We start from the raw sequence: 20,911 nt of genomic DNA on the forward strand, positions 1-20,911 counted from the left end.
AGACATCAGACCTGTGTTTGTGTTAGTGGTCACTAAGTGGTCATTTGGCCACTGCTGTCTCCCTCTTTCCTCCAGCCGGAGCCCGACACTGCTTCGTTTGATGATGGCAGTGGGTTGCTTGATCAGTCTCCACTGATCCTGCCCTCAGATGATTCTCTCTCAGCACCCCTGTGGAGAAATGGATGCACCTACACTTTCCAACCTGTTGACTGCAATTTAATACGGGGAGATGAGTCACCCGTGTAAGTTTCCCAGGGCCTGTCTGAATGCTGTAAGCATTAATCAAAAGCTATAGGAACTTGGAACGCTAACACTCTCTCTCCCAGATGAAAGGTGTTTGGAGAGGAAGATGACTTTGTTAGTGTTCATGATAAGAAGTTTAATAATGTCAGTAAAACTTTTACCTGCACATGCAACATCCTTGGAGGTAAAATGGACTCTTAAAAACGCACAAATAAAAAAAACATAAACAGAATTAAAACCCATCCATCCATCCATCCATCCATCCAACCATCCATCCATCCATCCATTTAATCCAGTGCAGGGTCACGGGGGTCAGCTGGACCTTATCCCAGCTCATCACAGGTGAGAGGCAGGAGTTGAAATCTTCATTACAGAACAGCATTTGTTGAAAAAAAAGAAATTCGTCAAGCAATAAGGACATCAACATTAAGAGATTAAATGAATTTCGTACTGCTGAAAACAAGTCAAACACATGCACTGCACTGCATGCGCGTTCCCCCCGTTCTCCCGTGCCGGCTTCGCTGTTGGCTGCAGTACCCCCGACGGCCATCGTGGCGCTAATGAGTCTCATTTCTTAAAAGGAGCCTCAGGCTTCTTTAAAACAGTAAACAACAGTGTAAAACAATGTAAATGAGGGATTTCTGCAGATGAGCATGAAAGGATATGACAGTGATATGACAACAACACACATGTGTTCTGTGCCATTGAGGTAATAAGGTAAGAAAAGGAAACAAACCCACGGGAAACGTCAGGCCACCCCTGGTCATCAGATACCGGTGCAAGACGCTTCCTCACGCCAACACACCCGGCTTAAAAAAACAGGTATTTAACATGCTTGTGCAGAGCCTGATGACCCGCTGATGAGGTGATGCCTTCATTTATATCAGGTATATTGGAGGAGAGGAATCTGCACGATAAAGACGTGCAAGAAAAGGACGGGGCTAATATCCCCCTGGGTGACGACGTCGGAGTCCCCCAGGCTCACAGAATAAGGTTGTAGATATATATAGGGCTGAATCCGGAATGTGGATAAGATATCATCTTCTGAGGCGTAAGGTTTAGCAAATATATGCTTCACCACTATGTGATTGTTTCTGAAGATATTAGAAACTTAGTTGACCTCTGAATGTGTTGCAGTTACTGAAGTTGTACTTTTGAGCCACATGGTTAAATTGGCGTTGTCTTGGCCGCTGGCCTGAGACATGGGATCTTTTTTCCTTTCCTGCCACAATTTGGAGCTCTTCCATGTCTAATTAAATCCTATAGCTTCTGTTTTAACTGCTATCTAAATTTCAGCTTGTTGGCAGCCATGACTTGACCTTTTTGATCCTCTATAGTGCTACAGATTTGCTATCAATTTTGAATGACTCTGACTATGAGGAATACAAGGTTTGTTTTATCGCTATTAAATTTAGAAATGTTGAAATCCTGTTCCACGCTAAATAAAGTACAAATCCTCTATTTTTGGGGTGACAACCCTGTTGCCTTCACCCCAACAAAAACTACAACTGTTGTACAAACTACAACAAATGAAGGTGTGAATAACTGTCTGGAAAAAAAGTCTGTTTAGCATTGTAAACATGTTGATGTCTTTCAAGAGAAGAAACTGAATCTGTAAATTATCTAAAAAACGTTATGCCCTTTCAGTCTCCATCCAATGCCAGACTGTGTAGTTATATCGTTAACAGATATAGTTTATAGTTTAGGTGGTCCTGCCCTTATTTTCAGACTAGAATGGGCCAAAAAAAAAATACATTTCAATACTCTATTAACACCCAAAGATAAATTGCATTTAAAAAGTACTGTCGGCCGGTACAAGTGTACGGCTGCAGAGCTCAGCCAGAAAGCTGAGGTAAAATGAAATCGAGCGAGGACTGCAAGGATGTTCATTCAGCTTTTCCTTCTTCTTTTTCCCCTGAGGGAAAAATGCAGATGAAAAGTATTTAACAGCTGAATATTATGCATGTTCATGCTTAATGGGCGCTATATAAATACAAGTCATTATTATAATGCTTCTTCCTTCCCAGTAATAAATGACTAACCAGTGTCTGCAAAAAAAACCTTTTATGAGGAGTGATTGCACAACTGATTTTCCAGCTGCAGTATATATAGCCCTCAATCCCAGCTTTTCTCCACCTTCCTTTTTGTTGTCCAGCAGCTGTTTCTTTGAGCTCCTCTGCAGATATGGCCACAGCTGGGAAGGTAGGTGCCCAATCCAACACGAGAGCACTCTTTATACAGCTGTGACTTTTTGTTAGATTTTTATTGCACAATGTACTCAATATTGGTTGCAAAACTAAACATCAAGACTCTAAGACAAACCTGATATGATCCCATTTTAATTGCATATTCAGGTACGGTAAAATATATTCCATTTTTATTACATTTACATTTAATCCAGCAGCTAAGTATAGAAAGTTTTAATAACCTGGCAAATATCTGACAGGAAATTATTTCAACCCTCTGACGTCCCATCTTTTAAATCAATATTTGTATCTCTGTTCTACTTGGACCTGTTTATTTATTACTTCTGATTTCAAAAGAAAAAGCATCTGTGGCTTGTCCAGTTTTTAACTGGAAAACTGTTTGAAACTATCTTGAAAGTTTTGCGCAACTGTGTATATTGGCATGAGTTGGGGATGGGAGGAGAGGTTTGAACTCTGCCCATAAAGTGAGATTGTTTATTCATTTCCTTCCTGGTTCATGTACTCGTGTAAAAACAACTTGCTATCTCTGCATTAAATGATGCTATCCTCTTTAAAAGTGTGGTCAAATACTATCATTTCCAGCTCTTTGCAGGACTCTGCTTACTCAGTGCTGAGTCCTGCAAAGAGCTGGATCTTCTAACTCATTCTGATGAGCAGAGAAGTTTACTAGATGCAGAAGTGCTGCTTAAAGAGCTGAGTCTTTAGCTGCCGGGAGGGACTGTAGCTCTGGATGAAGCAATGAAGGTGGGCAGGAGCCGTTTGGGTAATTGTTTGGTAAATGGATTTTAAACTCTTCCTCATCTTTTTTTGTTTCTATTTTTGCCCCAGAAGCAACTTTACCTGAGACACTCTATTGTTGCATGTAATTAATAACACTCCATATCAGTATATTTAATATGCTTGATGGGATACTCAGGCGTCGTAACTATGTACCCAACGAACACACGAAATGTTAAAAAACCTCAAACACTTTTGAAATAAGCTGTCACTTAAGTGAATGCTTAAGTTAGTCCAGGAAATGATGTTAGGACCTTCCATGAATATAGTTAAAGGCCAGGTGCACCATTTCCTGCTGATGTCTCCTCTGCTGTAGGCAGAGCTGGGTAGAGTAGCCAAAAATTGTACTCAAGTAAAAGTACTGTTACTTCAGAATAATATGACTCAAGTAGAAGTAAAAAGTAGTCATCCAAATAATGACTTGAGTAAAAGTAAAAAAGTACTTGGTGAAAAAACTACTCAAGTACTGAGTAACTGTTGAGTAACGTCTGATTTATTTTTTTAACACAACCATTCAAACAGACAAAAGTAAAAAAAAATAATCATCTTCAGGCAAATTAAATCAATAAAATAAATTAAAATTTAAAAAAAAATAAAAAATAGCTTAAATTAAAATAATCTTAAAGTAAATTCAAGTACTTTAATAAATAATAAAATAAATAAAATAATAGAATAAAAAATAAATTAAGCACAAGTAGCGCAAAATTTCAAGCCTTTGTACTTTTCTTTTTTAACCAGGCAGAACTAGAAAAAGCCCATGAACTCTGTGTGTGTTTGAGTCTGTGTAAATGTGACAAAACATGCAAAAACAAACATTTTTCCCAAAGAATCACTCAGTGATGTCATGAGATTGACGAGTACGCGGATAAAAGGGATAAAAGAAAAGTAACAAGCTCAACGTAGCCCAGGGGTCGGCAACCCGCGGCTCTAGAGCCGCATGCGGCTCTTTAGTGCCGCCCTTGTGGCTCCTGGAGCTTTTTCAAAAATTATTTTTTTCTTTTTTTTTCTTTTTTTTCCCCCTTTCTCAACATTTTGACATTTCGACTTTTTTCTTGCCATTTCGACTTTTTTCTCAACATTTCGACTTTTTTCTCGAAATTTCGACTTTTTTCTCGAGATTTTCACTTTTTTCTCGACATTTCGACTTTTTTCTCAACATTTCGACTTTTTTCTCGAAATTTTCACTTTTTTCTGGACTTTTTTATCAACATTTGACTTTTTTCTCTCAACATTTCGACTTTTTTCTCGAAATTTGACTTTTTTCTCTCGACATTTCGACATAATGAAAAAAAAAGCTTCCCCCAGTTATAACTAATATAGAAACATGCAGCATGTGTTGTCTTCATTCTAAGGCTTATACAAGACTTTTCATTTTTTGCGGCTCCAGACATATTTGTTTTTTGTGTTTTTGGTCCAATATGGCTCTTTCAACATTTTGGGTTGCCGACCCCTGACGTAGCCTAATGTAGCGGAGTAAGAGTAACAGTTTCTTCTTCACAAATCTACTCAAGTAAAAGTAAAAAGTATAGTGATTCAAAACTACTCCTAAAAGTACAACATTTCCCAAAACTTACTCAAGTAAATGTAACAGAGTAAATGTAACTCGTTACTACCCACCTCTGCTGTAGGTTATCAAGTGCCGGGCGGCGGTCGCCTGGGAGCCCAACAAGCCTCTGGTGATTGAGGAGATTGAGGTGGCGCCTCCTCAGGCCAATGAGGTCCGCATCAAGGTGAGACGGCCATTACCAAAACACACAAATGTAGAGAAGCAGATGTTCCGGCGTTGGTGAGTAAGAATGAATAGAAGTGATCAAAATGTGTAGGAATGAATAATTATTACAGATTTCTAGGACTTTAGAAGCTAGAGATTGTGATAACAGCAGGTACAGGCATTGCAGCACTGACCTTTGCATCAGAGTGGAAGTGTTGCTTTTGTCCAACATCCACTGCAAGTACCTTCCTGTGTTAGTGCATTTCTCAAACTGTAAGCCACACTAGTACTGTGATGATACTGATTTCTGTCAAAATGTAAAGACTAATGAGCGTGAGTTGTTCAAGGAAACTCTTCAGCAAGTATCATGAGTGAAAGCACTTTTAAATAAAAAGGCTATGCCCAGGTGTACGAAAGACTCAAGTCTAGTTACCTTCATTGATGCTGTTTTCTTCTGTTCAGGTTATGGCTTCAGGAGTGTGCCACACAGACCTTTACCATCTGTTTGAGGGAATGCACAAAGACGGCTTTCCCGCAGTCCTCGGCCACGAGGGGGCCGGCGTAGTGGAAAGTGTCGGTGCTGGTGTCACTGAATTTCAGCCAGGTCAGTCAAACCACACAAAATAAAAACCGTAGTATCGGATCAATCAATCAATCAAATTTTATTTATATAGCACCTTTCGTCCAGGTACATGAAATACAAGGTGCTTTGACATTTTGATTGAAAAATAAGCATAATAAACAAATAAGAACTGGGAGACCAAAAAGATAAAAACTGGGAGACCAATGCACCCTGACATACAATATAAAATATATAAAATTTATAAAAAGATAAAGGTTCAAGGATTAAGGCTAAAAAAAAAAAAAATCAGTCCACAACAATAAAAATAATAAAAACATTATGAGAGATAGATAAATAAGTAAAACAGATACCTTTAAAAAATTTGAAACGGAATAAAACTAAAACTATAAAATGTGATGCTACATAAAAGCCAGACCAAAGAGATGAGTTTTTAGTCTACGTTTAAAAATGTCCACATTTCCAGCTCCTCTCAGATCCTCCGGCAGGCTGTTCAGGATGTACTTTATTTCCCCCTATGCAGTCGATGTATGGGGGGATGGACACCATGCACCAGAAAAAAGACCAAGCAAGCGACATGTTTGCATTGGTTTTCATTTGTATTTATGTTGGTGGGAAATTAATTTGATGTTTCCAAAATCCAGGGGACAGGGTTATCCCTCTGTTCATCTCCCAGTGTGGAGAATGTCGCTTCTGTAAGAGTCCTAAGACCAACCAGTGTGAGAAAGGATGGTGAGCTCATTTTTTTATCCCCTCATCTACTAATGTCCTTAATAAATTATTCATTTTTTTTGAGTCATTTGATGGTGCATTTAAACACCACTTCATGGTGACATTTAAAGTCACTAATAGTACTTTGTCCTCAGGGCTGCCGATCGTATTGATGTGATGTCCTCAGCAGACTCCAGGTTTACCTGTAAGGGGAAGAAGGTGCTGCAGTTCATGGGAACCAGCACTTTCTCTGAGTACACTGTGATAAACCAGATTGCTGTGGCTAAGATCGATCCTGCCGCCCCTCTGGACAGAGTCTGTCTCCTCGGTTGTGGGGTCTGCACAGGCTTTGGAGCAGCAGTTAACACTGCTCAGGTTTGTACCAATACCAAACTACGGTGGCCGAGACCCGCCATTGCTGAAAATAAAAGTAACGCTGCAAACAAAAAGAAACGCCGCTGCAAATAAAAGAAATGCTGAAAATATAAAGAAACCCTGCTGCAAATAAAATAAAACCCGCTGCAAATAAAATAAAAAAACGACGCAAATAAAAAATCTACAACGGAAGTGAATTACCTGAGACTATTTTTGCCGATGCACCAGTGTTTTTATGTGAGAGGAAAAGAACACCTTTTCACTTATTTTCTTGTTCGTTGTTCTTCTTATTCCTCGCTCTTCTTATTTTTTCCTTTTCACTTATGTCCTATTCGTCTTCTTCTCCTCTCACGTATAAAACACACCGGTGCATCAGCAAAAAAAAAAAAAAATCACTTTCGTTGTGGCTTTTTTATTTGCGTAATTTTTTTTTTTTGCAGCAACGTTTATTTTTTTTGCAGCAGCGTTTATTTTTATTTGCAGTGTTTCTTTAATTTGCAGCAGCGTTTGTTTCTGTTTGCAGCATTACTTTTATTTTCAGCAATGGCGGGTCTCGGCCACCATACCAAACCCCTGGAGGATGCAAAGTGTCAGACTCTGCATCATTTGCCTCAGAGGGCGATTAATACATCCAATCTCGTGCCACGTTGACCTATAATTTCTCCTCTTTAGGTTGAACCGGGCTCCACCTGTGCTGTGTTCGGTTTAGGAGCCGTGGGTCTGGCCGCAGTCATGGGCTGCAAGTTTGCAGGAGCAAAGAAGATCATTGCTGTTGACATCAACCCAGAGAAGGCTGAAATCGCCAAGGTGTTTGGGGCCACCGACTTTGTGAACTCCAAAGATCACAAGAAACCCATCAGTGAAGTGCTGGCTGAGATGACCAACGGAGGAGTGGACTACTCCCTGGAATGTGTCGGGAATGTGGGAGTCATGGTGAGGACCAAAGACACATTTGCCCAAAGATTCGATGGCTTTCTTTCATGTGTAACAACCAAACCGGATCAACTAACCTTGTTCTGCTCCTCCGTTTAGCGCAGTGCCTTGGAGGCCTGTGTGAAAGGCTGGGGTGTCAGCGTGATTGTTGGCTGGACCGACTTGCACGACTTTGCCTCCCGACCCATTCAGCTGATTGCAGGGCGCACATGGAAGGGCTCTCTGTTTGGAGGTGACGCAACCGTATCACCACTGATTAGGACTTTGATTGTCAGAAGTTGTGCTTGCATTGGCTGTCTTTCTCTTATATTTCTGCTGGTGATTGGCCCGATGATGTCATTCCAGCTAGCAGCCAGTTTCTAGGTCTCTTTTAAGGCAAGCCTAAGAAATCTTGGTGTTGTCTTTGACAAAGACGTGTCATTAGAACGCCACTCCAAACAGCTGATGACGAACTGTTTTTACCATTTAAGGAATATCTCTAAACTAAAAACAGTTGTCTCAAAAAATTATCTTGAGCTAATTATTCATGCTGTTGTGTCAGCTCGTTTGGACGACTGCGACAGTTTGTTTTCTTGCCTAAACAAGAAGGAACTGTCTCGTCTTCAGCAAGTCCTAAACTCTGCAGCAAGGCTGATCTAATAGAAGGGCTCACATCCCCCCAATTTAAAAACTCTTCACTGGCTCCCCATCCCTTTTGGTTTTAACTTTAAAATCCTGGTCCTGACTTTTAGCTCTCTGCATGGTCAGACTCTCTCTTACATCCAGGACCTACTAGGCCCCTACACTCCATCTCGGAGGCTGAGATCATGTGACCAGAGCTTGCTGGTCCCTTGTACCCGCTTTAAGGCGCGAGGAGATCGCTCCTTCCAGGCTGTCGTACCAAGGCTCTGGAACGATCTCCCGCTTTCTACGTTCTCTGGACTCCATCGATGCTTTTAAGAGCAAACTTAAAACCCAGCTGTTTCTCCGAGCTTTTCAACATTAGTAAAAAGATGGTTGGTTTTATGAACACCATGTTGATTTTATGTACTTTTATTTTAGGAGGTTTTATCAGTATTGTGTTATGATGTTATGAATCTTTATTTCGGCTTGTACACAGTTTTTTTACAAAACAAGATGAAAAGGTAAAAAAAAAACATTTCCTTTGCCGAAAAGGTGCAGGCTGAAGCCGTAGCTTATAGTGCCTACCCTTTTTTTCTTATGATCAACTTAAATATGAGACATTAGCATTACTCCGTGGAAACAAACAATACATAAAAAAGACAAAAATAAGTAAGACAAAATATAAAATTGACGTTTCACATTCTAGAATGTTTTTGATAGTATACTTTACATTTATAGTGTTTTATATTTATTGACAGTATTTTATTTAAACATTTCCTTAAACTTGAAGATAGAACTACACATTTTTAGGTTGTTATTACAACTTTTGTCTCGTTTTTATCACATTTCTATTTTTATTGTAGTGTTTTATTTGTGTTATAATTGATGTTTTATTTTTTGTGAAGCACCTTGTGCCATTCCGTTGTCTGTGAAAGGTGCTATATAAATAAACTTTACTAACTTCTTACTTACTTTTAGAAAGCTTATCCAACCTTAAAGAGATTTCCAGGTTTCCTAGTGATCGTTAGCTATTCGGTTATCTGAACCATTTCTGTGCACCGGTGCTCACCGACTTGGTTCAGTCGTGCAGTTTCCAAGTTAGACCAGCTCAGCAGGTTTTTGTCAAGCTGGTGAATCTGAATTCAGATGTAGATTAGCACAATCTGAGTCAAGAATCTCATCAAACAGGTTGACCATCAGCTCTGCAACCATTCAGCCAGTACTGTGACCACAACTATGTTTTATTCTGTGTCCGTTCTCTGTTCTCAGGGTTCAAGAGCAAGGATGGCGTCCCTCAGATGGTTAAAGCTTACCTGGAGAAGAGGGTGAAACTGGACGAGTTCGTCACCCACAGCATGACCCTGGACCAAGTGAACGATGCCGTTGAGCTGATGAAGCACGGCCGATGGTATGTTTCCTAAATCACTAACTAATAAAACTGAGGAAATTATAAATTCAAATCTTTTAATTTTGTGTTTTGCTTTCAACAGCATCCGTACAGTTCTGACTATCTTTCCCAAATAAAACCCCCTGGATGTTGAAATCCTGTCTCCACAAAACACCTTGAACAGGCAAGAACTCTTCAGGGGATCATGGGCACAGAGTGATTGTTTCAACTGTACAAGAAATGTATGTGGAGCCTAATAAATACCCAAAACAGATGGTGTAAAGACTATACAGGATCAATAAACTGTATTGTATCTTTAAACTGAACTCTGTCTCGTGTCGTGTCTCAATCAAATCTGAATCTGCAATGGCTCCACAAGTCTCTGACACACAAGATCAGATCTGAAGCCTCAGACACACATCAATAATAACCTTCAGGAGTTTACAATCAAGGAGCTGGTGCTGAGAGCAGCTTAGAAAAAAAGCCAGTGCCTGACAAGACAATATAACTCAATATAATGACCATGATCAATGCTCCCGAGGCACCTGGGAAGTGCAGCTACTACACAAAGGGCAACCTCTCATTTTCCTAAATGAAGCCAAAGTAGAAGTGCACTTCCATCAATGATCACTCAAGACTGACTCCAAAAATGAGTCGATTTCCCATGGCGAGGGAAAAATGGTTCAGGTCTCTACAGCTAGATTTAACATCCTTGGCAACTGTATATCAGTTGATTTTTGTATGTACTTAATCAGGTAAAGAAGTAGGGATCAGTATATAGCAAGATTTTATTCTATTTTACTTTATTTTTACTAGGCCTGTGTTGAAAAAAATCGATTTTCCAATTCTAAATCGATTCTCATATTAATTCCTAAAAATCGATTCATATGTCTAAAGATCGATTTTTTTTTTCTTTTATTTATTTATTTATTTTTTTTCATCATTACATTACAACTTTTGGTACTTTTTTTGTTTATCCCCAAAAAAGGAATGTTTTGTTGGACACGAGAATAACTGGTGCCATGTTTTTGCCTTTAAATATGTTTAAAGGTATGAACACATTAAAGTGTAAATTGCGTAAATTGTTTATATTTCATTACTTTATATACTGTCTTGGGGTTACATTTGCAAAAAATGCTAAAAACCAAATGTTCAGAAATTAAAAACCAAAATAGACAAATGGAATAAATAAAAACGGAATGTGGGAAAAAATAAAAGCGATTTCTTTCGTCCTCTGTTTGCTGCTCTGGATCTGTTTGGTAATTCTGACCCACGATGATGTTCTATTAGCATTCTGGGAGCTGATTGGTCCTTACAGCATCATTAGCTGCAATACTTGCTGTTTAATCTCAATATAATACTAGTAGTAATATTTTGCATAACTACAGTCATATAATTCATGCAACAGCTCAAAAAACAGTTTTAATAACACTAACCCAAATCAATATCGGAATCAAATCAAATCTTGATAATCAATTCTGAATCTTAAGAATCAGAATCGAATCGATTCTTGACATTTGAATCGATCGCCAGCCCTAATTTTTACTGGCTTGCAGGCATGACAGAACTAGTAATAACAGCTGCAGCTGGGGGTGGGTGGGTCTTTAGGTAAAATACAGGGACCGATGGCCAATCCATCGCAGGGCCACAAGTGGACAAACAACCTTACACACTTTCACCATCAGAAAACTGCTATGGGAAAAGAACCTGGCATTAGGAATGGGAATCGAGAACCGATTCTCGTTCAGAACCGGTCCCCAGTGTTTCAATTCCTTGGAATCGTTTGTAAATTTAGTAAACGATTACCTTTTTCCATTCCAGTGGGCATGAATGACGTCAGCACACACGTTGCTAAGCAACGAGCGTAAGCCAGCCCAAGCAATACAAACGCTCAAAAGTTATGGTTACATTTCAGTCAAAAAGAGGACAACAGGGAAACTTGCAATACCTGCCAAGTGGTTATATCGTCGAAGGGAAAAAAATACTATCAACATGCTAAAACATTTGTCCAAACAGCAACCAATAACAATCAATAAACGTCACGTTTTCACCCCGCTCCGGACCAACCTCAGTAATTCTCAACCCAGCAGCAACATTAGCATGTCCTTGGCTAATAATACTGCAGGTAACTGGTTAACAAACAATCACTGTCTATCATATTAGTGCAATTTGCCTCATTGTTGTCCTTTTGATAAAAAAAAATAAATCGATAAGGGAATCGATAAAGAACCAAATCATTCGGTGCATCCGAAATGCCATACTAAAAAGTATATACTAAAAAGTATACTTAAATTCAGCACACTTTTGAGTAAATATCAGTAGTGTACATTAATTCGGACGTACTATTAAGAGCGCACACGGCACTTCCTGCCGCAGGGAGGGGGGTTGTTACCATGGTAACCTGTCACAGCAGCGGTAGCAGCGGTAGCAGCGGTAGCAGCGGTAGCAGCGGTAGCAGCGGTAATAGCGGTAATAGCGCTCCGCTCCGCTATTTCCCGTTTATTCTGGCCGAAACAAGATGACATTATATGATATTATTAAATACGAATATTATAATATTAATATTATATAATAATATTATTATACTTAATATTATACTTATGACTATACGTATCACTTAGCAACCAAACGCTGCTGCATTGCATTGTGGGAAGTTTCTGCTCGGCTAGTGTCCATCAATCCACACTAAAAAATGTCTCCGGAATGAGTATGGATAGCGCATACTATTGAGTATGCACTAAAAAATCTTGCATACTCATTAGGGTGGAAGTATGGAATTTCGGACGCAGCCATTTAGCAGAATTGAAAATGGAATTGGAATCCTAAAATCTTATCCATCCCTACTTGGCATCAATGTTTTTTTTTTTTTACTTTAGGAGGCTAAAGAACCTTAAAAAAAACTTGCGTAAGCACAGTTGGAACAAGTAAACTCTACACAGATTCGTGTGGATATACTGACAGCCGTACGTCTGTCTGCATGTGGCCCTGCGATAGACTGCCGACCTGTCCAGGGTGAACCTTTATGGCAACTCTGTTTTAAAGAGAGTTATGCAAATTAAGTTTATTTTCATTGTCATTACACTTGCAACAATTCTTGACACCTTTTCTGTGAAATGTGTTTTATTTTCTGCCTCCTGAAGACATTTCCTGCTGAAACGGTTCCACCTGCTGTGACCGGTCAGACACCACCCACGGGCAGCTGCTGTTTGACAGACATGTGACAAACAGGCGCCGTGGAAATGTTGCACTAGTCAGAGCACGTTCCCCGGCGTGTGAGGCAGACCACAAGAAGTTATGTCTGTTCTTTTCTCAAAGAGTTTAACTATTGCAGCATGTGTTTTTCTGTTGTGCCAAACATCTTTAAATGATTCTGGAACTGATTACTTTTTATACACCAACAAATCAAGTTAACAAATTAGTTCTTGTGCTCGTTGGGGTTTTACACAACACTTTTTGTAATTTATTCAACGTCTCTGCTCCTAAAATCATAAAAAAAACCATCTCAATGAAGATTTATCCAGAGTGACATTCGACAGACAAATCTGTCATCAACGCTGAATTCCCAAAAACCTTGCAGTTCCACAAGTGACCACCAGTTGGCTTCAAAACAAAGTCAATTCACAGTTACAAAGGGATTTATCTGATTTTTTTATACAGTTTTTGTCTCCCGCTCAGGGAAATTGAAGTCTATGTAGTTTCTTAGCATGAGTACAGCAGGATCTTCATGGCAAATTATGTCTGGTTTTATCTTTCCCTTTAAAGCCTCTGCTTCAGCAGCAACGTTTCGTCTGGTAGAGTTTAATTCTATTGCTGTACCGGTACATGTTTTACATGAGGGATATGCAGCCTTATGAAAATTAGAGGTAGTTGCTTCATTTATCAAGCTCAGAAAGACAATTAAACATAAGGGATGCATTTATAAATACACACAAGTAGTACGTTGTTTTTATTAATGTTCTATGTTTTATTTGGACCATTCGTGTCTCGGTTGGATGATCCAACTTAGTGACAGCAGGCTTCCCTATGTACCATTTGAAACACCCTCAGAATTGAATTAGTTAAAATCAGAGGTTCAGTTTCTCAGGGATGGACTAAGATCATATGTAAATGTTAAGTTGTGGTGCTCATGGTGACCAGAATGCAGCAGCTGGAGAAACAGCAGACCAAGGCTTTCCACTGATACCCGCCACATACAGCAAGGAAGGAAAGGAAAGGAAGCAGAGACTCGTGGCCCCATCTGAGAGTGCAGGGACCAACCTTCGTCCAGATCTGCTCTCTGCTCTCCCCCCGGACCGGGTGTGAAGGTCCCCCCCAGTAAAGGTGGGCTGCACCAGTCCTGTAGCCACATTTCCCATTGGAGGCTATTTAAATAAGTAGACATCAGAGGGCAGAGGTTGCTGCCATTTCCAAACCAAAACTAAACCATTGGAGAAAAAGGAGACGGTGCTTGCCAGCAACATGACCATTTATGGCGGTTTTCCACTAGTACCTACTCGGCTCTACTCAACTCAGCTCGGCTCGACTCAACCTAGCCAAGTTTCTTTTCCATAACAATTCAGCATCTGGAGAAGTAGGAGGTTGGAGCGAAGCTGCTGTGACGTCTTTGATTGTGTGATCTAAACGAAGAAGACAACAACACTAAAGATATAGAACATGGAGGAGATGATAAATGTGCTGCTTGGTCTGTGACTTGTGTTCGATATCAAGTGAAAAAATGAGTGAGAGAAGCTTCAAGTGGCGACGATTTTTAATTTTTTTTAGTTTGTCTCGGCGCTGCTGAAAAGTACGTTGGTAGTCTTAAGCAGCTATGAAGTGACAGAGCTCCTGGTAGATGTTGTCGTTTCTTATCGCCCGTCTAGATCCCTTTTTTAATTTTCTCCTCAGCCACCAGGTTTATGAACATCTGCACCTCAGAGTTGGATCAGAAACAGATTTTTGCGCTGCTGTTGCTGGTCGAATAAAAATGAACAAGAAGCTGCGTCAGAGTTGCTTTTTCGCTGATATCCGCCTCCTGACTCAGACGTCTGACTCCAAGCCCCCGACCAATCGGTGGCCTGTAGTGTGATGATGTCACAGCCCGACTCAGCCGCTTAGAACCTCAGCAGAATAGTTACAGAAAAAGTATCTACTCAGCACGCCTCCACCCGCCTCCACTCCTAGTGGAAAAGCGGAAAACCGAGGCGAGTCGAGTCGGGCTGAGTAGGTTCTAGTGGAAAAGCGCCATTATTCCCCACGCGGCACAAACACAGGGCTGATGCTTTGGGCGCCGTCAACTTGTGCCAAAAAAAAGGTTGGTCAGGAGCAGAGGGTGATATTCTGGATGTTGGGCAGAAATCAGATTACAAAGAAAACAAAGAACAACTTAGCCAAGTATATTCAATTGTAGTCTAAAAACTGCACGCAGTTGAAGATAGTATTGTTTTTAATGATATATTTCAACTGACATGGTGACATTTCACTAAAATGATGCTGATGTCTTTAAAAAAGTGCATTTGTATGATTTAAAACATGACAATTAGTCAGCAGTGGCCACACACCCAGTGCTAATCAGAAGTAGCATTAATAATAAAAGCTTGAGGTTTAATAGACATGAACAACTGAACTTTGACACCAATCAGCAAAATATTTAGCTTCGAAAGGCACTAATGAAATATCAGAAAACAATTATCTGTAGCGTGGGGTCAGTTTCACTCACTCACTCGCGTGTCCCGGGTGATCCATAATAAAAATGTTCCCTAACAACCAATTGGTTACCCCGCTTGTACGATCTTTCTCAGTAACAGTGAGGAGTTAACAGCGGAGTTTTCACAGATACATCTTGACGCGTTAACGGAGTACCAACCAATGCATCGCGACATGAGGCCGAGTGGTTCTACAGCGGAAAATAGCGACGCTAAAACAAGTTCCAAATGCCTGCTTTTAGCATCGTTTGACCCTTTTCTTTGGTGAAAAAGTAAATGCATTAAGTATAAAAAGAAAATCTCTGTGTGAGAACTCAAAAGGTTTTTACGGAAGAGAACCAGGGCCATGCAGGAGAAAAATATTTGAGAGGGGAAGATTTTTTTTTATTGTGCACTTCAAGAAAAAAGTCGAAATGTCGAGAGAAAAAAATCAAAATGTCAAGAATAATGTTGAAATACAATTTCGAGAAAAAAGTCGAAATGTCGAGAATAATGTTGAAATACAATTTCAAGAATAAAGTCGAAATTTTGTCTCTTTCTCAACATTTCAACTTTATTCACGAAATTTTGACTTTTTTCTCGACATTTCGACTTTTTTCTCAAAATTGTACTTCAACATTAATCACGACATTTCGATTTTTTTCTCAAAGTGCATAATGAAAAAAATCTTCCTCCTCTAAAATATTATTTTTATTTTTGTCCTGCCTGGCCCAAATACTCTTCCGTAGGTTTTTACAGCTCATGCACGAGTGGTGCATTTTTCCAACAGAAACTTAAGTAAAATAATTTCCTAAGAACACAATCATCTCCCATTTACATTAAGATTTAAAAGCCTCTCCAGACAGACAGACATACAGACATGTTAACTTGTCACAGATTAAAATAAAGTCATCTTTGAGCACCACAATCTGTGCGAAGCAGCTTCATTGACAAAAATCTCACTGAGCACATACAGTATATGAAAGTGTTTGTGTGTTTTCCACAGCTCCCCTCAGTACGAGGTGTTGCCAACGTGAAGCGCAACGGTGGGATGTACGGAAAAACTGCTTATAACAAAAGTGTACGAGGACGAAACTGTGTGTCAAAAGAGCAGCAACTGGAACAGCTGAGACGCACCGAACCTCACTGTTCCGTCCGTTCTTTCCTCAGTCGGCCATCTGAAGCTAAAGTTAAATACAGAGCGTCTATAAGACTTAGAAAACATACAAATACTGTTTTCATTCTTACATTTAGAGTGTATACAAATACACTTACATGAGCATTTGTTCTCACTTGTTCAAACTGGTCCATTTCCACTTTGGCACAGTCGTACTGACCAAGAGCTTCTGGCAGCCGAGGCGGATACGGCTCTGAAGCAGCAACGTAACGTTTTTGAACCTTTTTTAAAAATAAAAAACAGAAAATGAATCATCCAACTGTAGGAGGGTTTAGACATTTTAAAAAGGGACAGTTCACCCCAAAAGAACAAAATTAAAGGGCGCTTGGCTCGTGGCGTCACCAGACAAACCCTTAAGCTTTGTTGTACGCAGTTTCGCATCAGAACTATTTTCCATTCCTAACTACATTATTCAAGCCGAGAAGACGGCGTGCATCTGGTACTGGACACGCACAAACTCCTGGACAGGAAGTAAAGGTGATGTCCTCTGCAGGTAACAGTATGATGTCTTATCTCTGCCGACAGAACCACCAAGTTCCAAGCGGCAGTCGTTATTAAAGGCAAAAAGAAGACTCAGTTCCAGCAGGCTAGGCCAGGGGTCGGCAACACAAAATGTTGAAAGAGCCGTATTGGACCAAAAACACAAAAAAAAAAATATGTCTGGAGCCGCAAAAAATTAAAAGCCTTGTATAAGCCTTAGAATGAAGGCAAATGGCGAAAGGCGAAATGTCATGAAAAAAGGCGAAATGTCAAGAAAAAAGTTGAAATGTTGAGAAAAAAGTTGAAATGTTGAGGAAAAAAAGTCGAAATGTCGAGAAAAAAGTCGAAATGTTGAGAAAAAAGTCAAAATTTCGAGAAAAAAGTCAAAATGTCAAGATTAATGTTGAAGTACAATCTTGAGAAAAAAGTCGAAATGTCGAGAAAAAAGTCAAAATGTTGAGAACAAAGTTGAAATGTCGAGGAAATAGTCAAAATTTTGTGAAAAAAGTCAAAATGTCGAGATTAAAAAGGAAAGGAAAAAGGAAGAAAAAGAGAAAAAAAGGAAAAAAGAAGAAAAAAGAAAAAAAGAGAAAAAAAGAGAAAAAAAAAGGAAAAAAAAGGTCAAACATTTTTGAAAAAGCTCCAGGAGCCACCAGGGCGGCGCTAAAGAGCTGCATGCGGCTCTGGAGCCGCGGGTTGCTGATCCCCGGGCTAGGCCTACACGAGAGGGAGTTGGGCCTGAACGACTAAATCTCCCATCAGTCTTCCACCAGCACTGCGGTGAAGGACACATGGCTGATGGTTTGGTAGAGAGAAAGCAGTATCTACCAAAAAAAAAAAAAAAAAAACAGTTTTCTGAAGTTATTGACTACAAGTCAAGTCTCAACCACATTTATTAAACTGAACAGCAGGCAAAGGTCTTCTAAAACTGATCAATTCAAAACCAACCAAAAAAACACCCCAGAAAATGTGGAAAAGAGCACAACAGACCAGTGGGGGGAAATGCATTTGCTTTGGAGGTGAACTGTGCCTTTAAAAGCTCAAATTGGACTTGTTTCCTCTTATCTTTTAAGTAAATAGCTTGTGTTTATACTACAAACTGTATGAAGCGCGGCAGTTCGCTCAGCTGAAAGACTGACGGTTGGAGACATTCAGCACCTCGAAACTTTGGTGATTAACATTTCATGTTTAGTGTTACAGAAATAGAAACGTAAAAAAAATAAAAAAAAAAAATAAAAAAATTAAGAAAAAAAAAAACAACTGGTGGAAATAAAAATCAAGGATGAAAAACAAAAAACACTGAAACCTGATTCTGTCAGAAATGACTGTTCAGAGCAATATTCCCACTCTGGGAAAGGGATTTTGACTTTAAAAACGTAGCTGTTCCATAAAAGCTGGCCTTCAGACAGGCAGCTCGTACGATCCTGTCCGTTCTGTTCACGGCAATAATCAGTGAGCTGAAAAGTACTGGATAGGAATGTGTTTTTAACAGCTAAATGCAACTTTAACCCATGAAATCAGCTCCAGAGTCCCCTTGAGGCAGATTCTCAGTAACATTTGGAGAGCCGACATGCACCTCACATGTGTAACAAGGCTGAACAACAACAAATTCCACAAGACACACGACATGTAAGTGACTAAAAAAATAAAATAAATGCAAAAGTATTTAAAACAAAATCATAAAAATAATAACAATGACATAAAATACACCAAAAGTACACAGGAGAAAGCAGAGGTGCTGTTTTCAGTGCATTCACCACAAGTTCTGCATGTGTAAGTAAGGCAAAGAAGAATCGGATGAGATTTCCATTTGTTGTGGGGTTATATTGTGGCAAGTTAGTGACAGGTGGGGGCGTGTGCACATCCTGGTCCTCCTGGAAGACTTGTGATGCATTTTGACCTGTATTTCTCTGTGGCTGTTCTGATTCCCACCACTTTGGTTTATCAGTCATCTATGTCCTCGTAAACGTCCTCATCAAACGGCCGCTCCAGAGACGGCTGTATTCTGTGACGGGAGTACTTGAGCTGAAGCAGGTCTCCTACCTCACTGATGGCACCCAGCGCCTGGGGACACATTTGCAGAAGAAAAAAAACTGCTGTTTAGCATGACGTATGAGGAATGTTAAACCTGCAGCAGAAAACAGTTAATGGGAAAATGGGAAGGCTCCAACATAGAAATCACAAACATGAGCTGAGAGGGAAGACTGTTGGACCAATTTCTTCACATTTCTCAGCCTTACATGTTGCTGGTGGAAGAAACTACCAGTGATTTGCATTTCTGTGAAGACAGTGATGTCTCATCCATCTGCCCCATCTTCTGTTTTCCATTCTGGCTGAAATTTCATTCAGCTAAAGTCGTGCGTGGCATTTTAAGATTTCACATTATATAGTCAACAATAAGAACATGTTTGATGACTACATGCATGTATACATGGATTACAGAAGGTGTTTTAGTACCTATTTTCTTTGACTGCATCCGGTTTAATCATGTTAGCAACTTGCTGGTTCCAGCACTTAATGCCTCCCAGGGATATTACAGATGCCTGTTGTGTCTCTAAATGAAGTTAACCCTTGTGCTGTCTTCAGGTCAAGGAAGGAGGAAGAGAAGAAGAGAGGAAAGAAAGAAAGAAGGGAGAAAAAAAGGAAAGAAGGAAGGGAGAAAAGAAGGAAGGAAGGGAGGAAAGAAGGAAGGAAAGGAGAAAAGAAGGAAGGAAGGAAAGAAGGAAGGAAGGAAGAAAAGAAGGAAGGGAGGAAAGAAGGGAGAAAAGAAGGAAGGAAGGGAGGAAAGAAGGAAGGAAAGGAGAAAAGAAGGAAGGAAGGAAGGAAGGGAGAAAAGAAGGAAGGAAGGGAGGAAAGAAGGAAGGAAAGGAGAAAAGAAGGAAGGAAGGAAAGAAGGAAGGAAGGAAGAAAAGAAGGAAGGGAGGAAAGAAGGGAGAAAAGAAGGAAGGAAGGGAGGAAAGAAGGAAGGAAAGGAGAAAAGAAGGAAGGAAGGAAGGAAGGGAGAAAAGAAGGAAGGGAGAAAGGAAGGAAGGAAGAAAAGAAGGAAGGAAGGGAGAAAAGAAGGAAGGAAGGGAGGAAAGAAGGAGGGAAGGGAGGAAAGAAGGAAAAGAAGGAAGGAAGGGAGAAAAGAAGGAAGGAAGGGAGGAAAGAAGGAAGGAAGGGAAAAAAGAAGGAAGGAAGGAAAGGAGAAAAGAAGGAAGGAAAGGAGAAAAGAAGGAGGGAAGGGAGAAAAGAAGGAAGAAAGGAAGGAAGGAAGGAAGGAAGGAAGGAAGGAAGGAAGGAAGGAAGGAAGGAAGGAAGGAAGGAAGGAAGGAAGGAAGGAAGGAAGGAAGGAAGGAAGGAAGGAAAGAAAAAAAGAATGAAGGAAAAAAAGAATGAAGGAAGGAAAGGAGAAAACAAGGAAAGAATGTACGAAGGGAGAAAAGAAGGAAGGAGAGAGCAGGAGGAAAGAAGGAACAGGAGAATTAGGTCATTTTGACCCAAAGACAGTACAAGGGTTAAATTTAGTGCATGAGACTGAAACAAAGCAAGACAGCTACGAGGTACACAACTGGAAGAAGACCCAGAGTCTAGTGACAGAGTAAGAACAGGGGGGTCTGTGGGTTCAGCACAATGCACTTACAGTATTTAGCCACCACTTTTTGCTCAGTCCATTACCTTCATCTGCATTTCTGACATCAGTTCACACAGACCAGGATGACTATATTCAGAGATACAAAGCAGGAAGAGCCACTGCTTCCAGAGGCACTTTCCCTCTGTATTCCCATGACAATTTAATGTTACTAAACACAGAACTCCTCTGAATCCTGTAAAAACCCAACACTGTTGATTTTAATCGCCTGCTCGGTGAAGCCTTCTGGGATTAACTCCAGCAATGTAACCCATGTTGCAACAATTGTCAGATGCTTTGTTAAACAAAGTAGGGTAGTGGGAACATTTAAAATTCCTATTTTTTTATAACGAGTGAGTGGGAAGGGGAGAAGAAAAAGCCAGGCTCACTCTCCCACTGAATACTAGTCTCTATGACCAGAGCTGGAAGGGCGGGGTTGAATCGGGAGCTTCTGCAT

General features: G+C 40.1%; 2 protein-coding genes across 2 annotated transcripts in view; one reads left to right on the plus strand and one right to left on the minus strand.

Moving 5' to 3' along the window:
* Positions 1 to 2,338: 2,338 nt before the first annotated feature.
* LOC133462592 (alcohol dehydrogenase 1-like) lies at positions 2,339 to 9,853 on the plus strand. The gene is made up of 9 exons (XM_061743908.1): positions 2,339 to 2,445; positions 4,856 to 4,957; positions 5,401 to 5,542; positions 6,163 to 6,250; positions 6,385 to 6,604; positions 7,277 to 7,537; positions 7,637 to 7,769; positions 9,410 to 9,548; positions 9,631 to 9,853. The coding sequence occupies exons 1-9, from the start codon at positions 2,428 to 2,430 to the stop codon at positions 9,662 to 9,664; spliced, it is 1,137 nt and encodes a 378-aa protein (XP_061599892.1). The 5' UTR covers positions 2,339 to 2,427; the 3' UTR covers positions 9,665 to 9,853.
* Positions 9,854 to 17,767: 7,914 nt separating this feature from the next.
* Positions 17,768 to 20,911, minus strand: part of LOC133462240 (serine palmitoyltransferase 2-like) — a 36,946-nt gene continuing 33,802 nt past the window's right edge. The window contains exon 12 of the mRNA XM_061743375.1: positions 17,768 to 18,908. Coding sequence (XP_061599359.1) covers positions 18,789 to 18,908 — 120 coding nt within the window. The 3' untranslated portion in view covers positions 17,768 to 18,788. The remainder of the gene's footprint in view (positions 18,909 to 20,911) is intronic.

Source organism: Cololabis saira, chromosome 16 (assembly GCF_033807715.1).
Source record: "Cololabis saira isolate AMF1-May2022 chromosome 16, fColSai1.1, whole genome shotgun sequence".
Taxonomy (NCBI): Eukaryota; Metazoa; Chordata; class Actinopteri; order Beloniformes; family Belonidae; genus Cololabis; species Cololabis saira.

Excerpts from the sequence above, each read along its gene's own strand:
- LOC133462592 (XM_061743908.1), top strand. Across the intron at positions 5,543-6,162 it reads TGTCACTGAATTTCAGCCAG|GGGACAGGGTTATCCCTCTG; the intron begins GTCAGTCAAACC and ends TCCAAAATCCAG. Across the intron at positions 6,605-7,276 it reads CAGCAGTTAACACTGCTCAG|GTTGAACCGGGCTCCACCTG; the intron begins GTTTGTACCAAT and ends TCTCCTCTTTAG.